At 44.3% G+C, this 23,838-nt stretch overlaps 2 protein-coding genes across 2 annotated transcripts; one reads left to right on the top strand and one right to left on the bottom strand.

Moving 5' to 3' along the window:
• Positions 1 to 6,197: 6,197 nt before the first annotated feature.
• Positions 6,198 to 15,947, bottom strand: LOC111979781 (splicing factor Cactin). The gene is made up of 10 exons (XM_024010486.2): positions 15,603 to 15,947; positions 14,819 to 15,494; positions 13,952 to 14,047; positions 11,132 to 11,277; positions 8,356 to 8,518; positions 8,127 to 8,241; positions 7,655 to 7,847; positions 7,344 to 7,463; positions 6,902 to 7,236; positions 6,198 to 6,776 (listed from the first exon to the last, which is right to left on the bottom strand). Exons 1-10 carry the CDS (start codon positions 15,902 to 15,904, stop codon positions 6,286 to 6,288), a joined length of 2,637 nt encoding a protein of 878 aa, XP_023866254.1. The 5' UTR covers positions 15,905 to 15,947; the 3' UTR covers positions 6,198 to 6,285.
• A 729-nt stretch (positions 15,948 to 16,676) lies between these two features.
• On the top strand, positions 16,677 to 19,796 carry LOC111979782 (ubiquitin-conjugating enzyme E2 R1). The gene is made up of 5 exons (XM_024010487.2): positions 16,677 to 17,366; positions 17,762 to 17,848; positions 18,239 to 18,336; positions 18,997 to 19,131; positions 19,245 to 19,796. Exons 1-5 carry the CDS (start codon positions 17,181 to 17,183, stop codon positions 19,450 to 19,452), a joined length of 714 nt encoding a protein of 237 aa, XP_023866255.1. The 5' UTR covers positions 16,677 to 17,180; the 3' UTR covers positions 19,453 to 19,796.
• The last annotated feature ends 4,042 nt before the right edge of the window (positions 19,797 to 23,838 follow it).

Below are 23,838 nucleotides of genomic sequence, written 5' to 3'. Positions count from 1 at the left end.
GTTTGTCTTGTATGTTTCCAAGTCAACCAGCGGTTTTCCCGGTCGCCTGCTTTTTTATTTTACCCATGCCTGTTTCTGGACTTTGTACCCGCCTGCCTTGACCACGAGCCTGTCTGCCACTCTGTACCTCCTGGACTCCTGATCTGGTTTTGACCTTTTTGCCTATCCACGACCATTCTCTTGCCTACTCCTTTGGCTTAATAAACATTGTAAGACTCCAACCATCTGCCTCCTGTGTCTGCATCCAGGTCTCGCCTTGATAAATTAGCCTTTTAAAATGATAAACTTGGATTAGCTAACACAACGTGCCATTGGAACACAGGAGTGATGGTTGCTGATAACGGGCCTCTGTACGCCTATGTAGATTTTCCATAAAAAATCTGCCGTTTCCAGTTACAATAGTCATTTGCAACATTGTCTACACTGTTTTTCGGATCAATTTGATGTTATTTTAATGGACAAAAAAAGTAGCTTTTCTTTCAAAACAAGGACATTTCCAAGTGACCCCAAACTTTTGAACGGTAGTGTATATCCTACCAACGGGACATTAACTGTAATATCTTATGTTTCACTGAGTCGTGCCTGAAGGACGACATTAATAACATACAGCTGGCGGGTTATACACTCTATCGGCAGCATAGAAGAGAAGCCTCTGGTAAGACACGGGGCGGGGGCCTATGCATATTTGTAAAGAACAGCTAGTGCASGATATCTAAGGAAGTCTCAAGTTTTTGCTCGCCTGAGGTAGAGTATMTCATCATAAGCTGTAGACCACACTATCTACCTAGAGTTTTCATCTGTATTTTTYGTAGCTGTTTACATACCACCACAGACGTATGCTGGCACTAAAACCACACTCAATGAGCTGTATACCGCCATAAGCGAACAGGAAAATGCTCATCCAGAGGCGGCGCTCCGAGTGTCTGGGGACTTTAAACGCAAGTAAACTTAACACAGTTTTACCTCAATTCTATCAGCATGTTAAATGTGCAACCCGAGGGGAAAAAAACTCTAGACCACCTTTACTACAAAGCTCTCCCTCGCCCTCCATTTGGCAAATCTGACCATAATTCTATCCTCCTGCTTACATGCAAAAATTAAAGCAGGAAGCACCAGTGACTCGGTCTATAAAAAAGTGGTCAGATGAAGCAGATGCTAAACTACAGGACTGTTTTGCTAGCACAGACTGGAATATGTTCCAAGAYTCTTCCGATGGCATTGAGGAGTACACCACATCAGTCACTGGCTTCATCAATAAGTGCATGGATGACGTTGTCCCCACAGTGACTGTACGTACATACCAGAAGCCATGGATTACAGGCAACATTCGCACTGCGCTAAAGAGCTGCTGCTTTCAAGGAGCGGGACTCTAACCCGGAAGCTTATAAGAAATCCCGCTATGCCCTCCGACGAACCATCAGGCAAGGGTCAATACAGGACTAAGTTCRAATCGTACTACACCGGCATCGACRCTCGTCAGATGTGGCAGGGCTTGCAAACTATTACAGACTACAAAGGGAAGCACAGCCGAGAGCTGCCCAGTGACACGAGCCTACCAGACGAGCTCAATAACTTCTATGCTCACTTCGAGACAAGTAAAACTGAAACATGCATGAGAGCATCAGCTGTTCYGGACGACTGTGTGATCCYGCTCTCTGCAGCAAGACCTTTAAACAGGTCAACATTCACAAGGTCGCATGGCCAGACGGATTACCAGGACGTGTACACCGAGTATACGCTGACACACTGACATTTTCAACCTCTCCCTGTCTGAGTCTGTTATACCTACATGTTTCAAGCAGACCGCCAGAGTCCATGTGCACAAGAACACTAAGGTAACCTGCCTAAATGACTACCGACCCATAGCACTCAAGTCTGTAGCCATGAAATGCTTTGAAAGGTTGGTCATGGCTCACATCAACACCATTATCCCAGAAACCCTAGACCCACTCCAATTTTCATACCGCCCCAACAGATCCACAGATGATGCAATCTCTATTGCACTCCACACTGCCCTTTCACAGCTGGACAAAAGGAACACCTATGTGAGAATGCTATTCATTGACTACAGCTCAGCGTTCAACACCATACTACCCTCAAAGCTCATCACTAAGCTAAGGACCCTGGGACTAAACACCTGCCTCTGCAACTGGATCCTGGACTTCCTGACGGGCCGCTCCCTGGTGGTAAGGGTAGGTAACAACACATCCSCTACGCTGATCCTCAACATGGGGGCCCCTCAGGGGTGCGTGCTCAGTCCCCTCCTGTACTCCCTGTTCACTCATGACTGCACGGCCAGGCATGACTCCATCCCCATCATTAAGTTTGCTGATGACACAACAGTGGTAGGCCTGATCACTGACAACGATGAGACAGCCTATAGGAAGGAGGTCAGAGAACTGGCAGTGTGGTGCCTGGACAACAACCTTTCCCTCAATGTGAGCAAGACGAGTTGATCGTGGACTACAGGAAAAGGTAGGCCGAACAGGCCCCCAATAACATCAACAGGGCTGCAGTGGATTGAACACTGCTGCTACTCGCTGTTTATTGTCTATGCATAGTCACTCCACCCCTACATACATGTACAAATTACYTCTAACCTGTACCCCCGCACACTGACTCGGTACTGGTACCCSTTGTATATAGCCTCGTTATTGTGTTACTTTTTATTATTTTTTACTTTAGTTTATTTGGTTAATATTTTCTTTACTCWTCTTGAACTGCACTGTTGGTTAAGGGCTTGTAAGCATTTCACGGTAAGGTCTACATTTGCTGTATTCAGCGCACGTGACAAATAACGTTTGATTTGATTTGATTTGATATTCTATTGTATTTTAGTTTATGCCGYTCCGACACTGCTCGTTCAAATATTTATTGATTCTTAATTCCATTCCTTTACTTTAAATGTGTGTGTATTGTTGTAAAATTGTTAGATATTACTGCACCGTTGAAGCTAGAAACACAAGCATTTCACTACACCCGCAATAACATCTGCTAAACATGTGTATGTGACCAATAAAATTTGATTTGTGTGTTAGTGTATCTATGTGTGTGTGTGTGTGTGTGTGTGTGTGTACGCGCATGTGAGAGTTTCTCTTTAATGTCTCTTTAATGCACTGTGTTGTTGTGTCCAAGGGACCTCTCTGTGGTGTGTGCGTACAGCGTGTTGGACATCGGTAACCGTGGAACTGTCCTTTGTGAAGTTGGTGATGTACAGCTGTGACATCCCCACCCCCAGACTTGGAGCTGTGAGTCAGACTGATATCCTCTCTCTTTTCTCTTCTGTTTTTTATTCAACTTTATTCTCTCCCCACCCCCATTTTGAGAAATGGAAACAGAACCCGGAACTAAAGTGATCTCTTGTGTTCTGGAACAGAACCGTTATTTTCAAGTCTTGAGAACCTTTTTGTACCAAAAATATTCCTTATGTCCTCATTATTCTATAATTCGGTGAAATGATAATGCTAGTAATAGCCTGAACACATTCCAGTTCATGTCATGATGTTCAGCTTTTCAAGCCAAGCCCCCTCCATGTCCACCCCTCTCTCTCCCCACCTGTGAAATTTCTGTTGCATCTCGCGCCGAGCGTTCCATAGCAAGCTTCTCTAGCTGTGCTAATAGGTTGAGTAAATGAATGATCTATTCTGTAAAAACTATGTTGATTTCACAGGTTACAAAAATTACAAAAAGGAACTATATGGGTTCGAACTGGTTCAGAACTTTATTTWWTTTTTWGTTCAGAACAAAGAAAATATGGGTTCTGTTCAGAATGATTGGAAAATAATTTTGGTTCCAACTAAATGGATCATATTTGGAGTGTATTCAGCACTCACTGTGACTGAACAGTATGCAAAGGATGAAAGTTAAGTTTTCTTTGGGAAAATCATTTTAATTAGAACAGATAGGTGTTCTGTAACTGTCAAATAATGACATTAACATACTTTCTAATCAATCAAATGTATTCATAAAGCCCTTTTTACATCAGCAGATGTCACAAAGTGCTTATACAGAAACCCAGCCTAAAACCCCAAATAGAAAGCACGCTACTGTGTGCTTGTGTCTTGAAAGGCTTATTACATTTTGTGTAATTGCCCATTGTTGATATGCTGTAAGTGTGTGAATGAGATTAAAACATGATCACACATTGAAAAACTAGTTGGCTTCGGCTATTCAGACACCACAGAGGCATGGCAGTGCCACTCATAAATATAGCAAGAGCTGTATGAAACCCTTTTAGAATAATGCAATACAAAATGAACAAGGGCTACTTATTTGTGGGCAAAGGTGTTGAGTGTAATCATGTTGGCCATATTGGATTCAGAATCAAATGTATTTACATGGCCTCCCGAGTGGCGCAGTGGTCTAAGGCACTGCATCGCAGTGCTAGAGGCATCACTACAGACCTCGGTTTGATCCCAGGCTTTACTTGGCTCATCGAGCTCTAGCGACTCCTTGTGGCAAGCCGGGTGCCTGCAGGCAGACCTCTGTCGTCAGTTGAACAACGTTTACTCAGACAGGGGTTAAGCGGGCGGATTTTAAGAAGCGCGGTTTGACGGGTCATGTTTCGGAGGGGGCCCCTTTGCACTTCTTCAAATAATAATTTTGCAGGAATCTCCTTGCGAATGATTTTGCTGAAGATTGTATCTCCCGAGCCTGTTGGGGAGTYGCAGCGAKGAGACAAGATCGAATTTGGGGGTAAAATAAACACAAAAAAGTATTTACACCAACAGTCTTTATAGGCATGAGTGTTGTACACAATTCTGAAAAAAGGCCTCATTTACAAAAGTAATATTTACAGGTGATTTAACCTCCATCAAATGTTATTATGGCAGCCATATTGGATTTGAGACCAAATATAAAGATAATCTGTGATGGCCCTCTGATTTAATTGCAAGACTAGGGAACCTTTACAGAACCTTTGACCTCAAAACATCTTATTTGGATGTCAGAGCCCACTTGTTTTCCTTAGAGCGATTACAATAGCTACAACATAAAATAATGTTTAACTGTATGTATTTTTGCCAGGCGGTACCATACAGCACTGAATGAAAGCAAATTTGACATAGAAAGTTGTCTATTGAACAGCTACCAAAAAGCAAAGTTTACATTCATCAAGATTCTTGATAGTTATTTCTGCCTATTGTATGGATCTGTGTTAACAGGTCTTTATTATAGAAGTTATTTAAGATATCCAAATGCTGTTTGTGTATTTGGGCAGACAATTGACTTGTTGTATTAAAGATTTGAGCAATATCAGAGCTTGCCATATTGGGTTACCCCTGCAGCCAGGCATTATTCTGCACTGTTTGAGTCAAAGGGTGTCACAATATCTATAAATGTAACCCCTTCTGCAGTAAAATATTTTTACACAACCATCCATTTCATACATGGGAGACCTTAGAGATGTGGAAAAACATGGTTGTGCTTTGTTATACCTCAGGTCGAAGTATCTAAAAAAACTAAATACATTTGAGGATTGGCCACTAGCCTAAAGTGCATTCTCAGGATCCTGTTAACTGTACTGTATCAGTGTTGTTTACGTTATTAAAACTCTTTCTACCTGAACTGTTTTTGGCATCTCCAATGTGTGTGTATAGAATAGTCAACAGGCATGACTGGTTTCAATCTGGAGCAGGAGTGGACTTGCTAAGAAAGTGCTCACATTGGGGGTTAATTAGTCCTAAATCGAACAGCTGTTGTTCCTAAGATTGAAAATAGGTCAACGTTACACTTAGCCAATGGTAAAAGGGACAGTTGACTATCTTGTGATTTGTTGACATCCTCTTCCTGACTGATTATGAGACATAGTTAATGCCACTCCTAGGAAAATTGAAATCTTGTCAAATGTTTTGTTATTAGACTGTTTTACCTCACAGCTCTGATGGCAACAAATGGAAGACAGCTCGGGAAAAAATCTTTAATATGTAATTTCAGAGACAGGTACATTGAAAGCCTATCTGATCAAACTAAAATATAAACCATTCTTTGTGACAACAGAATGGGCAGGGCTGCCGTAGTAATAGCAAGGAGAAAGGTTAACACTAAGATAACCAATAAAAACACAGTAGATCCAAAGTGTGTAAAAAAAAAAATTTTTAGGCCTTCAGACTAAACATTAACCGCTAGAACACATATGAACCTTACTGATGATCCCAACTGATGTGATGTCTGATCTATACATTCCATTTCTATGGTTAAAACCTGGCAGTGTGAGTTTCCTGGTCCGGATTGGGGTCCAGGCCCAAGGCTGGTGTTGGACTGTTGAGGTTCTAAACTCAGCTGGTTCTATCTTCTGTAGCGGTACCTCTTGAAGTGGAACCACAGCTGGAAGATCCCGTTGGCGAACTGACAACGGAACCCGTGGCGGTGAGAGTACTCCCACTCGCGGTTAACGATCTTAAAGGCAATGTCCTCGTATGGCGGGCCCGCATGGAACCGCAGAACACCAAAGTCCTTGTTGTCGGGACTGGGTTCTAGGAAGTACTGCGGTGTGGAACGTTTGTTGATCAGGTCCGGGTAGAAGATGTTGAACTTGTAGCCCTGGACGATCTTAGGCGGAGGGTTGTCGAAGTCGTAATGGGTCTGGTTATATTTGTTCCACTCGAAGCCTGTGTGGACCCTGTTGAAGAAGCGAGGTTTCCGGGGACGGTATTTATCAGCCCACAGGTACATCTTCCCTGTGAGGGGAAGCTCTACGCTAAACTGAGCCTCGTCCCCGCCCATGCCCTGTTTGGCGCGACGCACAAACTCATCCTCTGCATTCTCATTGGCATCACCTGGAGAACAAGGGGTGAGCGGAGAGAGAAAGATGGATTAACAGGACGATGGGTAGAGATAGGCCTTGTAAGAATGTCTGAGCGTTTTTGTGTATGTACGAATATGGGTGTGTAAAGCCTCTTACCTGTGACGGCGAGCTGTCTGCGTGAGAGGTGTAGTTTGTGTGTGTCTTCGTCAGGTGTGATGGTGTGTGTGTCCAGCGGTTGCTCTGAGGGAAGCAGCAGTGTGGGACTGTAGCGGCCAGAGTCATACTCTGCCTGGCTCTGCTGGATCAAATCCTCCTCTGTCAGAACAGCCTCTACCACCTCACCCTTCTCCTCTCCATCCCCCTCTTTCTCCCCGTCTCCCTCCGTGGATGGGCCCGCCACTTGCTCATCCTTCTCCTCTGCATCTCTCTTTTGATTGATGGAAGAGGAGGGTCCGGGCACCTCTGAGGGAGTGTCTTTCCCGCTCTCGGTCCTGTGAATGAAAAACAGAGGCGGCAAAGGTCATACCCTGTGTACCTCAGCGCGTGTGTGTGCGAGCGCGCGTAGAAAGAGGTTGCCGGTGTGCGTGCGCGTACTCACACAGCCTCGTCCTCAGGCTCCTCTTTGATGATCGGGAAGAGAGGCACACTCTCCACTCCCTGCTCCTGTTTCAGCTTGAACAGCTTCTGACGCAACACGTCCTGGTGCCTCTCTCTCAACCTACAACACAGATAGGGGTTGACATTTGTTTTCTTCATTTTAGTCATTTAACAGACACTTATCCCGAGCGGCATATGGTAGCGAKTGGACACATTTCTGTACTTTTGCCTGTACTGGTCCCCAGTGGGAATCGAACCCACAACCCGGGCGTTGCAAGCACCATGCTCTACACGCAATCAACCGGTCCTCACCGTGCTCGGCCCATGAAGACCCTGACTTGCTGCATCAGGCTCTCCCAGTAGCCTATGTCCAGGTTGGATCCCCCAGCTCGGATCTTAGTCTCCATGTTGAGGTTCAGCGCCTGGAGCTGGCTGTACGTCTTTCCCTTAAACACTATCTGAACATCGGTGCTCACTGACGTGTTAATGCCATCACGACGGTCACCTGGAGAACAGAGAGACGGTCAACTAAACAGTAAACATCAGTAGACAGACTAGGGCTGCACCAGAAATGGCACCCTATGCCCTAATTATATATTACACTACTTTTAACCAGGGTGCCATTTCCGACACACCCTAGGAGAAAGAGACAAGGGGAGAAATGCCTAGGCGTAAAAAATATAGAGGTTGATGGTGGACAGCCAAGACAGAAAATGGGCCAATGAGAGAGAGCAATACTGAGATGTCCATGTAGCTGGGCCTATGAGTGGTTGAGGTGGTGCACCTGGGCCTTTTCCAGATGCCTCCAGTTTCCGGAGCTTGCTGATCTCATCCTCCGTGATGGTGGTCATATCCCTCCAGAAGTCTACATTCTTCCCCTGCTCCAGCTCCATGTATACCTACGGAGAAAACACACAGGGTCACACAAAAAACAAACACTCTCTTCCTCTACACACCACAATTTCTCAACCAACAAGCTCCATTTATTCTAGAATGACAGTAAGCACACACACCTTGATATCTTCAAGCAGGTCGTCCATGTCAGTGACGGTGAGTCCGTTGAGGAAGGTGTAAGGTTCGTGCATCTCCACAGCCAGGTCGTCATCCTCAGCACTGATGTACTTAGCCAAAAGGTCTATGGGCTTAGCACGGCCATCACGGATACGGATCTTAGACCTAAACACACAAACATTTATTAGCTAGAGGGCTACACACTAATCCACATCGGCAGACACCGGAGCAGTGAGCTGTTGTTTTTGGACCAGGCTGTTTTTGAGTGAGTGAATGGAACCASAGTGCCTTCGGAAAGTATTCAGACCCCTTGACATTTTCCACATTTTATTTGGTTAGCCTTATTCTAAAATGAATTAAATAAAAAAAAATCCTCATCAACAACAAAAAGTATTCAGACCCTTTGCTATGAGACTCGAAATSGAGCTCAGGTGCTGCATCCTGTTTCCAGTGATCATCCTTCAGATGTTTCTACAACTTGATTGGAGTCCACCTGTGGTAAATTCAATTGATTGGACAGKATTTGGAAAGGCACACACCTGTCTATATAAGGTCCCACAGTTGACCGTGCATGTCAGAGCAACAACCAAGCAATGAGGTCGGAGGAATTGTCCGTAGAACTSCGAGACAGGGTGGTGTAGAGGCACAGATCTGGGGAAGGGTACCAAAACATTWCTGCAGCATTGAAGGTCCCCAAGAACACAGTGGCCTCCATCATTCTTAAATGGAAGAAGTTTGGATCCACCAAGACTCTTCCTAGAGCTGGCTGGCCGCCCGGCCAAACTGAGCAATCRGGGGAGAAGGGCCTTGGTCTGAGAGGTGACCAAGATCCCGATGGTCCCTCTAACAGAGCTCTAGAGTTCCTCTTTGGAGATGGAAGAACCTTCCAGAAGGACAACCATCTCTGCAGCACTCCACCAATCAGGCCTTTATGGTAGCGTGGCCAGACGGAAACCACTCCTCAGTAAAAGGCACATGACAGCCCGCTTGGAGTTTGCCAAAAGGCACCTAAAGGACTCTGACCATGAGAAACAAGATTCTCTGGTCTGATGAAACCAAGATTGAACTCTTTGGCCTGAATGTCAAGGTCATGTCTGGAGGAAACCTGGCACCATCCCTAGGGTGTTGCATGGTGACAGTATCATGCAACACGTGGTGACAGCATCATGCTGTGGGGATGTTTTTTTTCACCGGCGGGGACTGGGAGACTAGTCAGGATCAAGGGAAAGATGAAAGGAGCAAAGTACAGAGAGATCCTTGATGAAAACCTGCTCCAGAGCGCTCAGGACCTCAGACTGGGGCGAAGATTCACCTTCCAACAGAACAACGACCCTAAGCATACAGCCAAGACAATGCAGGAGTGGCTTTGGGACAAGCCTCTGAATGTCCTTGAGTGTCCCAGCCACAGCCCGGACTTGAACCCGATCGAACATCTCTGTAGAGATCTGAAAATAGCTGTGCAGCAATGCTCCCCATCAAACCTGACAGAGCTTGAGAGGATCTGCAGAGAAGAATGGAAGAAACTCCCCAAATACAGGTGTGCCAAGCTTGTAGCATCATACCCAAGAAGACATGAGGCTGTAATCGCTGCCGAAGGTGCTTCAACAATGTACTGAGTAAAGGGTCTGAATACTTATGTAAATGTGATATTTACCGCCTGGTACGGCAACTGCTCCGCCCACAACCGTAAGGCTCTCCAGAGGGTAGTGAGGTCTGCAGAACGCATCACCAGGGGCAAACNGCCGGCCGCAACCGGGAGATCCGTGGGGCGACGCACAATTGGCATAGCGTCGTCCGGGTTAGGGAGGGTTTGGCCGGTAGGGAGGGTTTGGCCGGTAGGGATATCCTTGTCTCAGTATGTAAAAAAAATGTAATAAAATGTATGCACTCTACTGTAAGTCGCTCTGGATAAGAGCGTCTGCTCTTGGTTGGTAGGGATATCCTTGTCTCAGTATGTAAAAAATTTAATAAAATGTATGCACTCTACTGTAAGTCGCTCTGGATAAGAGCGTCTGCTAAATGACTAAAATGTAATGTAAAAATGTGGTGACAGCATCATGCTGTGGGGATGTTTTTTTTCACCGGCGGGGACTGGGAGACTAGTCAGGATCGAGGGAAAGATGAAAGGAGCAAAGTACAGAGAGATTCTTGATGAAAACCTGCTCCAGAGCGCTCAGGACCTCAGACTGGGGCGAAGATTCACCTTCCAACAGAACAACGACCCTAAGCACACAGCCAAGACAACGCAGGAGTGGCTTTGGGACAAGTCTCTGAATGTCCTTGAGTGTCCCAGCCACAGCCCGGACTTGAACCCGATCGAACATCTTTGTAGAGATCTGAAAATAGCTGTGCAGCGATGCTCCCCATCCAACCTGACAGAGCTTGAGGATCTGCAGAGAAGAATGGAAGAAACTCCCCAAATACAGGTGTGCCAAGCTTGTAGCGTCATACCCAAGGAGACTCGAGGCTGTAATCGCTGCCGAAGGTGCTTCAACAATGTACTGAGTAAAGGGTCTGAATACTTATGTAAATGTGATATTTCAGTTTAATTTTTAATACATTTGCACGTTTTTTTTAAAAAACACGGTTTTGCTTTGTCATTATGGGGTATTGTGTGTAGATTAATGAGGGAAAGAAACAATTGAATACATTTTAGAATACGGCTGTAACGTAACAAAATGTGGAAAAAGGGGTCTGAATACTTTCTGAAWGCACTGCATGTGAGAGGTTGAGGGTCAGGGTATACAGAGGGACAGTAATGAAGGTGGCACCACTAACCGTAGCTTGGCCTGGTGCAAGTGAAAGTTGTCCTCTTGTTCCGCCCAGGTTTTGAAATGCTCTGCCTCCTTCTCTCTCTGCAGCATCTCCAGCTCGGTCTCTCTCATGGCCTTCTCTCGCTCCCTCTCCAGACGCAGCTGCTTCACCTAAACACAGGCAGACACACAAACACAGTTACACAAAAACACAGGTCCTGCTCTTGCATGGCTTTCTCTCTCTCTCACTCCACATTGTCCTACAGTAAAATKGCATGACTTCGTTGGAGTCAAATGTAACACTCTTTTGGGGTTTATATGGTCCCAATCGCATTTTGTGTTAAAACTACACTGATTTAAAAGATGTTCAAACCACAACTCTATGCAAAAGGGCTACTTTTAACAATTTCCACWGAAAAATGAACAAAAACGAGTTTGGTGGAAGAATTGTGCAGATGTAACCCTAAGGTTTTTATGCGACCAACGTTTTTCAAAAACGATGTTAAATATCTTCTCCGAATTAAGATTAAAAGATGTCTGCTATCAGCTATGACATGGCACCTTGCGTTTGAAAAATCTCTTTTGGTTATTGAACTACAGTAAGTGAAGTGGATTTATCCCGGTGCCGGCATTACGGTAACATAATTACATCATGGGTCCCTGATCTGTACTACACAGAAATGCATAAATATGGATACGAATGTCATTTACAGCACAGTTTCACAAGTTTGAACATCACAGTAGGAATACAATGCAGTACAATACAGGCAGCAGAGTTCAGTACAGTTGATTTTAGTACAGTAGAGTATAATATATACTCAGCAAAAAAGAAACATCCTCTTACTGTCAATTGTGTTTAATTTTCAGCAAACGTATTAAACATGTGTAAATATTTGTATGAACATAACAAGATTCAACAACTGAGACATAACCTGAACAAGTTCCACAGACATGTGACTAACAGAAATTGAATAATGTGTCCTGAACAAAGGGGGGTCAAAATCAAAAGTAACAGATAGTATGCTGGTGGCCACACCAGTTACACTTACTGCAGTGCATCTCCTCCTCATGGACTGAACCAGATTTGCCAGTTCTTGCTGTGAGATGTTACCCCACTCTTCACCAAGGCACCTGCAAGTTCCCGGACATTTCTGGGGGAAATGGCCCCAGGCCCTCACCTCCGATCCAACAGGTCCCAGGCGTGCTCAATGGGATTGAGATCCAGGCTCTTCGCTGGCCATGGCAGAACACTGACATTCCTGCTTGCAGGAAATCACACTATAGACGAGCAGTATGGCTGGTGGCATTGTCATGCTGGAGGGTCATGTCAGGATGAGCCTGCAGGAGGTACCACATGAGGGAGGAGGATGTCTTCCCTGTAACGCACAGCGTTGAGATTGAGCTTGTTGTCATTGCAGGAGTCCGATGATGCTGTGACACACCGCCCCAGACATGAGGACCCCCCACCTCCAAATCGATCCCGCTCCAGAGTACAGGCCTCGGTGTAACGCTCATTCCTTCGACGATAAACGCGAATCTGACCATCAGCCCTGTGAAACAAAACCGCGACTCGTCAGTGAAGAGCACTTTTTGCCAGTCCTGTCTGGTCCAGCGACGGTGGGTTTGTGCCCATAGGCGACGCTGTTGCCGGTGATGTCTGGTGAGGACCTGCTTTACACAGGCCTAAAGCCCTCAGTCCAGCCTCTTCAGCAGCGACGTTGAGCAACTGATGGAGGTTGTCGTTCGACTCGAGTGCTCGTCCTGTCCCGAGTGTATGTCGGATGCGATCCTGTCAGTGTGTACAGTGTCGCACTGCGAGACGATCAGCTGTCCGTCCTGTCTCTCTGTAGCCTGTCTTAGGTGTCTCACAGTACGGACATTGCAATTTATTGTCCTGGCCACATCTTGCAGTCCTCATGCCTCCTTGCAGCATGCCTAAGGCACGTTCACCCAGATGAGCAGGGACATGGGCATCTTTCTTTGGGGGTTTTCAGAGTCAGTAGAAATGCTTCTTTAGTGTCCTAAGTTTTCATAACTGTGACCTTAATTGCCTACCGTCTGTAAGCTGTTAGTGTCTTAACGACCGTTCCACAGGTGCATGTTGATTAATTGTTCATGGTTCATTGAACAAGCRTGGGAAACAGTGTTAAAACCCTTTACAATGAAGATCTGTGAAGATATTTGGATTTTTACAAATTATCTTTGAAAGACAGGGTCCTGAATAAGGGACATTTATTTCAGTTTAGTACACTCTACTGTGCTCTACTCAATGTACAGTACTGTACTCAGTACAGTCCAAACTTATGAAACATACGTCTATGATAGATTCAGATTTGGTTCAACTACTTTTAAAAGTCCATGGACGCCCAGTGTCCATGGAAAGAGAAGRGGCTCATGGGTAGGTGTCAGTAAGACCTGGGAGAGGTGACATTAACTAGAGAGAAAGAGAGAGGGGTTGTCCAGACTCAGACTGTTGTAACACTGGGTTTGACCACAAGAAAGACAAAAAAAAMAGTTATGAACTGAACATAACAGTATGTCAGTGGAAGAGAGGACAGTAGCAGGTGACCCAAGCAGGTGACTATTATGATTTCACATTGTAGCTAATTCAGTTGCAGTAAGTCCGTTCCAGATTTTTTGGTAATTCCTTTGCCAAATTGGTCATGGAATTASGAGTTTTAATCACATAATAATTCATTAACAAAATTGATATCAGTAAAATCACTATAACTAATTGGTAGGTCTACCATTASTTGTTACTTCTGTGGACTTAATTTAACACCGATTTCAACTATCCTTGATATATTATTCAGACCCAGAAAACTTGTGTTGCATAGAAGCATACCTTCTGCAGTTCTCTGCGATTCTCCTCCTGGATACGTTTGTTCCTGTCCTTCAGGTCCTTCTCCCCCAGATGGCCAATGCCCTTCCTGTCCAGAGCCTGACCACAACAACAACATACAGAAATACACAAATTCCTCAGAGCCTTGTCTGATGAAGCCTGAAGACCTGACGTTGAATTGAATTCTAAGTCGAGCAGAAATTAGCATTTCGACCAGGAAAGTTTCATTTCATGACCTCTACAAGCCAGAATGCTGAATAAAAGTATTGGCTATCCATGTGGTTGTTCCTTTTGCTGGTAGGAATGTGAGACAAAATTACCAACAGAATAATGTTATCAACTCAACCTTCAGTACGCTGTTCTGTAGATAATTTTTGTATTTCCGGATTTTATTTTCAATACTGATGCAATTAGCACGTGACAAGCACAATGTGGCCGAGCCTAACCGAATGGCAAACACTTCCAGCTGATTGCGAGGAAACGTGTTTCGGCTATTGTTTACATATTGTGCATCAYGTGTAATGTGACAACARATTGATAATACAAGTRACAGAACCTATCGGCKCCGCAAAAAGTCAGGTAAACACTTTCCTGTGGAAACATTATCTCCACCTCCTACCTCCAAAAAGGACCARCAGCATGTACAACCGGTGAAATAAGTATAAATATTTTATTTTCAAATTCTGCCTTGTAGAGACTATTGCATTTTCTTTTACAGCGACTTCTTTCAGACTGATATTCATGGAGTAACCATTGTATCAGTCTGCTGTTTAGTCTAGGTCTGATAACCACTGCACTTCTAAAAGCAGGAGGTTGATAGTCCCATATACACCCATTTCTCAAGTGCTCATTCTCCTCTCCCTGTCTTACCTTCTGCCATTTGAAGGTGCCCAGCAGGTTGTTGTCTCCGAAGGGGTTGTCTGCATTGGTATAGCCCATGTACTCCTCACTCCAGCCCATCTTYTCYCTCTTCTTCCTCTCCTTGGCCTCCTTCTTGGCCAGTCGTCTGGCCCTCTTCTCCTCTGGGGTCTCCAGGGCCTTCAACATCTCTCTCTGGTTCTTCTTCTCATCTCGTACAGAGGGACCGGCCTCTCCAGACCCCGGGCTGCCTCCACGGGCCCCGCCATCCGACCCAGAGCTCTTAGACGAGTCAGAGGATCCAGAGCGACGTCTATTACGCTCTTTGTCCCTTTGGTCCTTCACTCTGCTTCCTTCTCTCCTCCCACGGTCTTCACTCCTACGGCTGCTTCTTTCTCTGTCTCGACTTTTCCTTGGGTCCTTGTCTCGGCTTCTCATTCTCTCCCTGTCCCTCGTTCTCTCCCGCATCTGTCGTTCCCTTTCTCTGCTGGGGCTTCTGCTCCCTCTGTCTGCACTCCTCCGCCATCTCCTCTCCCGGTCATTGTTCCCCCCGTCCCTCGAACTCTTCCGGTCTGCACTAGACCCTGAGTCGGACTGGGACTGGCTCCTGCCAATCATCTTCTCTCCTTTGTCTTCTCTTCTGCTCTTCTCTCTTTTCTTCCTCCCCTTTGGATCATCTGAGTCAGACCTGATGGATAGAAAAACGTATAGTTGCAGATACAGTATGTGGGCCATTTTTTGCGAACTACATACACAGTACATTTTTATTTCATATAGCTTAACCTGTAACGTTTACCTGGATCTGTCTTTTGATTTGCCCTTCAGTTTACGTCTCTTGTCGCTGTCTGAGTCGCTTCTCGATCCGGGATGGTCTCTGCTACGGGGCSGCTGTCCTTGTCGCCTCGTAGATCCACCACTGCTGTTCGAGTTTCCGCTCTCAGAACGCGCAATTCTCCGGGGTTTTATGTTCCGATCAATGGACCGACTCCGGCCTCTCTTCTCTTCGGGTGATTGTGATCTGCTTATTTTGGACCTGTTTCGATCCCGGTTCCGACTACGAGAGCCAGAACGGGACCGACGATGCTTTTTTGGACCCATGGCAAAAGAGTTCCCAAATTGTTGTGGTCCGTTCTCTTCTAGGTCGCGTAAATAGGACCTGTATAATTATTTGTGTTCGCAGCACACAACTGTATTGTATTTGAGGGGGAAAAAACATTAAGAAAAATATAAACATAATTATTTAACTTAAACAACGAAGGGATCCTCTCCTAATAAMCTTTATATTGATTTTGTTCGCATTTGTTTAATTCTCAGGTATATTTAAAGCCAACCACTGGGACTTGCATTGAGCCCCCGACGCAGTTTGTATGCGTCACATTATAAACTGATTGGTCGTTTCGTTTGGAGCAGAATGGGGGATGGTGAAATACAACTCCGCTTTTCTCAAGTATTTTATTATGATCAATGAAATCCGCACACTACATCCCATCTATAAGTATTTCGTATAGAGATATTTTAGTTTACACATAAATTGACATCGAAAGTGCCAAGCAAGGCACTTCACATCAAAACAAACAACATTCGTGTTGTTGTAACGTCACACCATTTGACTGTTTTCCAGAAATGCAGTGAGTGTAGTTCTTAAAACCTCGAAAACAATCAATGAGTCGTAAATACATTGCTATACACAATTAATTGGAATACTTGTACAATAACCACGGTGATTAAAATGTATATCATATAACATTTTGGTAAATTTTGCAATGCTGACATGAGAAGTTTAAGTTCTATATTTCATTGGAACTTCATTTCCCAGACGGCACTGCAATCTTATTGAACGTTTTGAGAGGAGAGGAGGAGACTGSTTTCACTCCTCACATTGCTAGCCAGCAGGGACACAGACGTTCGCAGTTGAAAAATATCGTTGGTGAATAATTATTCATGTTCTATAGACTTTGGCTGGTCCAAAATTAATTATTTTAGTATAACTATCAGTAGCAAAGTAACCTTTTTTTTATATTCATTTGATCAATAGCTAGCGCCAGATRCTAACTACTAGCTAGCTCCACGGCAGTCAGCTAGGTCGGTGAGCCTAACTACTGAAATACCAAAACATTTATTTATAGTATGAGTTTTTATAAATTCAGCTATTTTATAAAGATAATTAGCCAGATAAAACATATTGCGYGTTTTCACAACAAATCCATCCACCTGAAGCAAAATAAAGGTTAGCTATCTAGCATTTGTCCGCATCGCGAAATCGCAACAAAGAAAACGTTTTTTTTGTTTTGCAGAATCAGGTGGCTAGCTAGGTTGTTACGTGTGTTCGAGTAAACAACGAGGTTGACTAGAGTAGCTAGTTCGCTATTTTACCATGGCGCAACATGGTCCTACTCACGTAGCAAGCTCACAGAAAGCATTAATGTTAGAAATGAAGAGCCTTCAAGAGGAGCCAGTCGAGGGCTTCAGAATAACATTGGTGGACGAGGCAGATTTATACAATTGGGAAGTGGCCATTTTTGGACCTCCTAACACTCACTATGAAGGAGGGTATTTCAAGGTAAGTTCGACGCATAGGTATGTCAGCTTGTTTTGCAAATATGTTACATACTCAAATGCTATTTTCCTCATTTATTTTGTTTGCTAGCTAGCCACCATTACTAATGGACATTGTTGGCTTCCGTTAATAGTAGGCCCGTGAAAAACGTAACATCGCATCTGCATTCTATTGATGCAGCCTGCAGTGACGAGCAGTACTGTTTAGTGTCAAACTTGTTTCTGGGTCACGTTGTTGTTGCTCTCTAGTATGGTCTACACAGCACTGGGTTGCAACATCAGGATTACTATTGAATCCGGATCAGGATTACTATTGAATCCGGTTAGGTAATTTAGGCCCCAGAGACGCATGTTAGGACATGTTGCTGACATATTTGCTTCTCTCCCTGTGTCCCACAGGCTCGTATCAAGTTCCCCATTGACTACCCCTATTCACCACCAGCTTTCCGTTTCCTCACCAAGATGTGGCACCCCAACATCTATGAGGTAAGCAGAGATCACTGACCCAATTCTAGAAAAATACATTGTGTAACCTTTATTAAACTAGGCAAGTCRGTTAAGAACAAATTCTTATTTACAATGACAGCCAAACCCAGATGACGCTGGGCCAATTGTGCGCAGCCATATGGGACTCCCAATCACAGCTGAATGTGATTCAGCCTAGATTCGAACCAGGGACTGCAGTGACGSCTCTTGCACTGAGATGCAGTGCCTTAGACCACTGCGCCAATTAATTACTCCATGTAATTAATTTTCAGACAAATTTTGTGGTGTTAATCTACATTTCTCTCCATCTTTTTATGTGGCCTAATCCTAGTCACACCTGCATTTGTGAACATGAACTTGTTTGTGTATTCATTTTTTCCCTTGTGTTAGAATGGGGACGTGTGTATATCCATTCTGCACCCTCCGGTTGATGACCCTCAGAGTGGGGAGCTGCCCTCTGAGAGGTGGAACCCTACCCAGAATGTTAGGTACACATCTCAGCATGTTCTCTAACCCCTTCTCTCTGTACCTTTTCTTTCCTTTCTGCTTCATTTTTTCCTCTGTGACCTTCTCCCATTACCAAACATTTGCAAAACGATAATTTCTATTTGACAAATTCAGGTAGGTCCCTCCCTGATTCATTTGGTTTGCTTCCGWTTAAGAAACGGAATCGACGGAATTAATACACCCCTGCTCTCCCTCTGCTTACTATATCACTCTCCCTTCTATCTATCACGCTCCCTTTTCATCCCCTCTTTCTCTGTCCCTCTCTCTCCCATTGTGCTGTGTCACTCATACTCAGATCACATGACACATGTCCATCTGGCTTCAGTGGAACCTCTCCAGGACTTCCTGGATCATGCACAGAACTCCTGTTACACTTTGGTTTATTTTCTGTCTGACCCAGTTACGKGGAATACTATAAGTCATGTTTGTCAGTTCTAATTTAAGTTGTAGGTCTTATTTTTACCAGCACCATTTTAGGTTTATATCAACATCGACAGGCTAACATATTTCCAAAATCGTACTTTGCAGAAATATCCTCGCCTGTATCCCACAAAGCAGGATCAATGAGTCAACCAGCTTACTTTGATAGAAACTGCTTGGTGCTTCTTTCTGACATTAAACCCTCTGTGTGGCTCCTGTAGGACCATCCTTCTGAGTGTAATCTCTCTGCTGAACGAGCCCAACACCTTCTCCCCGGCCAATGTGGATGCCTCCGTCATGTACCGCAAGTGGAGAGACAGCAAGGGCAAGGACAGAGAGTACGCAGAGATCATTCGGTAGGTACACACACAAAGGACAGAGTGTAGTATGCATACATACCACAAGTACAAGGACAGAGAGTACAGCACACACACACACACTTCACCCTCTCTATCTCACTGTCTCTCAGGAAGCAGGTGTTGGCCACTAAGGCTGAGGCGGAACGCGACGGGGTGAAGGTCCCCACCACGCTGGCCGAATACTGTGTCCGCACTCGCGCCCCGCCACCTGACGAGGGCTCCGACCTCTTCTAYGACGATTACTATGACGATGAGGATCTGGAGGATGAAGACGATTGCTGCTATGATGAAGATGACTCTGGGACAGAGGAGTCGTGACGCGTCCCAAATGTGAACCTGGACGGCTGACGCATGCGCTCCCTGACCTCTCCTCCCATAGGAGAGACAGTTCTGAAAGGACTACTTCACATATTTTAAACCTCTCACTTTTTCTATCCACAGGTGGCAAGTGGTTCTCCCCCTCAGTTTCTTCTCAGAATCCAAGAACACTTAGGCTGGGCCTGATGTGCTCAGTTTTCTACCAGTGCAAAGGCTGCACCTGTTATTTTCTGAAAGGRTTGACTAAAATAAAGCAAAAAATGACATGCTACCTTTTGTCCTTGTTTGACTACCTGTTAAAAAAAAAAAAAAAAACAGGTGTCAACATTGCGCTGGTGAAAACACTTGGTAAATCAGGCCCATAAGTTAGATCTCTCACTTGTTAAGTTTCCCTTCAACTTGCTGCCTCTCTTGTTCTCTCACCTATAGACTTCATTGACTGAAGACTTCTCCACCTGTCATGGTATCTGTGTTACTGACACAGCAGAACTTATTTATCTCCAAGATGAGGTTCTGTGTTTTCTCCACCCTTAAATTTTTGTGCTAGGGAAAACGGACGATACATTTTGCAACATGGGTGTTTCTGCATGTCAGACATCTTGGACACGTTAAATTTCTCTTAGATGGACCGTTGCTCTTGTTATACTGGTTTGATTGAATTAAGAAAAAATTGTGATCATGGAAACGCTAATGACTTCTGTCTGGGGGACCCCAGGTTGAGCTTGAGCTGTGGCCCAAACCCAGTTTGAACATTTGAACAGCGTTTCGCTGGCTTAGAGAACACCACCTCAGATAGTTACGGCTGTCSTTTGAAAGTGGAGTGTGTGATTCTAAATCACCCAACGATGCTGCGGCAACCTGTTCTCCTGCATCTGGACAGAATCTCCTCAAGAGACCCTTTGCTCATCAAGGTTCCCCTCTGCGAAGCAGGGTGGAGCCAGAGACCTCAACCAGTCTTTGGTGGGGCCCAACTGTATGGAGAGGGGGAAAAGTTAGCTGTATGGGTTTAGCAGCTTAATAATTAGCTATTTTTATTCTCCTTTCATTGAGCTATTTTTATTCTCCTTTCATTGAGAATTATGCCTGTAGTCTTTGTTAGAGAATGCTTTCAAATGTCTTGGGGTCGATGTTGGTGGGTTTCTGTAGGAAGATTGTATCTCTTCAATATGTTGTGGCAGTATCAGTCAGCAAGCAGTGGAAATTGGGAATGAAAATGGCAGCCACTTTTGTTTTTGCTTATTTATTTTGTGTGTGCTGCTTGGGTGTACTATCATGAATGTCCAAACAGGTGTGTGTGTGTGTGTCAGCAATATTGGATGTTGCATTTTATTCTAATTTGGCTTAATTTAACTTTCTCAGGATATTTAAGAATGAGGAAAACATTTATTTTAAGATGGTATCGTGATCTAGTTTATCCTACCTGGTGGGCTTCAGAGATGGTTTACAGTAACATGTACACTTACTGATTTGCACATGTGGCTATATGTACGATCACCGTTTCATTTTATTTACATGTATTTTATTTTTTGCCTATTTAAAACTGAAAAAATAAAGATCATTATTGGAAAACAAAATGGTATTTTCTTCCTCTTACCCCCAATTGAAATGGGCAGTATGCATCMCAATTGTTTTTACAACAATGCAAAAGTTGATTGTAGTGTAACAATGGTGTGTGTGCTGTCTATAGTACATCAACCATAGACAGCCTATAGAAGTAATTGTCAAACTCAAAGTTCCAGAAAGGGTTGAAAATGGCAGCCATATTGGTCAGCGAGAAAGTCTAACGAATTAATGGTAGAGGCATATTTCACATTTTACTTATACAAGAAAATAAAAGGTGATATCAGAAATTGTGTAAAGATTTGTCAACCAAAAATATTCTCACATACTGAACAAAAATATAAATCCCAACTTGCAACAATTTAAAAGATTTTGTGTTACAGTTCAAATAAGGAAATCAGTCAATTGAAATAAATAAATCAGGCCCTAATCTATGGATTTCACGACYGGGCAGGGGCGCAGCCAATTAGAATTATTTTTTCCCCCACGAAAGGGCTTTATTACAGAAATACTCCAAAACAATATTTTGCTCGGTATGGAATATTTTTGGGATCTTTTATTTCAGCTCAAGAAACATGGGACCGGCACTTAACATGTTGCGTTTATATTTTTTTCACGTCAGCCCAGGACCTCCACATTCGGCTTGTTCACCTGCAGGATCATCTGATACCAGCCACCAAGACAGCTGATGAAAAAGTGGGTTTGCACAACTGAAGAATTTCTGCACAAACTCAGAAACCGTCGCAGGGAAGCTCATCTGCGTGCTCTCAGTCCTCACCAGGGTTTTGACCTGACTGCAGTTTGGAGTCGTGATTGACTTCAGTGAGCAAATGCTCACCTTCGATGGCCACTGACACACTGGACAAGTGTGCTCTTCACGGATGAATTCYGGTTTCAGCTGTACCGGGCAGATGGCGTCATGTGGGCGAGCAGTTTACTGATGTCAATGTTGTGAACGGAGTGCCCCATGGTGGCGGTGGGGTTATGGTATTGGCAGGCATAAGCTACGGAMATYGAACACAATTGCATTTTATTGATCGCAATTTGAATACACAGAGATACCCTGACGAGATCCTGAGGCCCATTGTCGTGCGATTCATCTGCCGCCATCACATCATGTTTCAGCATGATAATGCACGGCCCCATATCGCAAGGATTTGTACACAATTCCTGGAAGCTGAAAATGTCCCAGTTCTTCCAAATCAAATGTTATTTGTCACATGCGCYGAATACAACATGTGTAGACCTTAACGTGAAATGCTTACTTATACAWGCCYTWAMCMAMMRKKSMRKTYMARRAARAGTTAAGAAAATATTTACCAAATAAACTAAAGTAACAATAAAATAACAATAACGAGGCTATATACTCCCACTCCTCTTTATATYCTGGTAAGAGCCAGTTTGCGCTGTTCTGTGAAGGGAGAAGTAGATAGCGTTGTACCAGATCTTCAGTTTCTTGGCAATTTCTCGCATGGAATAGCCTTCATTTCTCAGAACAAGACTGGACTGACGGGTTTCAGAAGAAAGTGCTTTGTTTCTTGCCATTTTGAGCCTGTAATCGAACCCACAAATGCTGATGCTCCAGATACTCAAGAAGGCCAGTTTTATTGCTTTTTTAATCAGTACAACATTTTTCAGTTGTGCTAGCATAATTGAAAAATGGTTTTCTAATGATCAATTAGMCTTTTAAAATGATAAACTTGGATTAGCTAACACAACGTGCCATTGGAACACAGGAGTGATGGTTGCTGATAATGGGCCTCTGTACGCCTATGTAGATATTCCATAAAAAATCTGCTGTTTCCAGCTACAATAGTCATTTACAACATTAACAATGCCTAAACTGTATTTCTGATCAATTTGATGTTATTTTAACGGACAAAACATTTCTAAGTCACCCCAAACWTTTGAACAATAGTGTAGGTGTTCCTTTTGTCCAGGTGGGAAAGGGCAGTGTGGAGTGTGWTTGAGATTGCGTCATCTGTGGATCTGTTGGGGTGGTATGCGAATTGGAGTGGGTCTAGGGCATCTGAGGATGCTGTTGATGTAAGCCATGACCAGCCTTTCAAAGCACTTCATGGCTACCGACGTGAGTGCTACGGGGCGGTAATCATTTAGGCAGGTTACCTTCCGTTCCTTGGGCACAGGGACTACGGGGGTCTGCTTGAAACATGTAGATATTACAGGGAGAGGTTGAAAATGTCAGTGAAGACACTTGCCAGTTGGTCCGCGCATGCTTTGAGTACATGTCCTGGTAATCCATCTGACCCCGCGGCTTTGTGAATATTGACCTGTTTAAAGGTCTTGCTCACATCAGCTACCGAGAGCATTATCACACAGTCATCCAGAACAGCTGGTGCTCTCATGCATGCTTCAGTGTTGCTTGCCTCGAAACGAGCATAAAAGGCATTTAGCTTGTCTGGTAGGCTTGTGTCATTGGGCAGCTCGCGGCTGCTTGGGATATGTACGTACGGTCACTGTGGGGACGATGTCATCAATGCACTTATTGATGAAGCCGATGACTGAGATGGTATACTCCTCAATGCCATTTGATGAATCCCGGAACATATTCCAGTCTATGCTAGCAAAACAGTCCTGTAGCGTAGCATCCATCTGACCACTTCCGTATTGAACGAGTCACTGGTACTTTCTGCTTTAGTTTTTGCTTGTAAGCAGGAATCAGGAGGATAGAATTATAGTCAGATTTGCCAAATCGAGGGCGAGGGAGAGCTTTGTATGCGTCTCTGTGTGTGGGGTTAAGGTGGTCTAGACTTTTTTTCCCTCTGGTTACACATGTGACATGTTGGTAGAAATTAGGTCAAGCGG

Source organism: Salvelinus sp. IW2-2015, linkage group LG19 (assembly GCF_002910315.2).
Source record: "Salvelinus sp. IW2-2015 linkage group LG19, ASM291031v2, whole genome shotgun sequence".
NCBI lineage: Eukaryota > Metazoa > Chordata > Actinopteri > Salmoniformes > Salmonidae > Salvelinus > Salvelinus sp. IW2-2015.
Note: the sequence above shows the minus strand (reverse complement) of the source record. Positions and strands in the feature narration are given on the sequence as shown.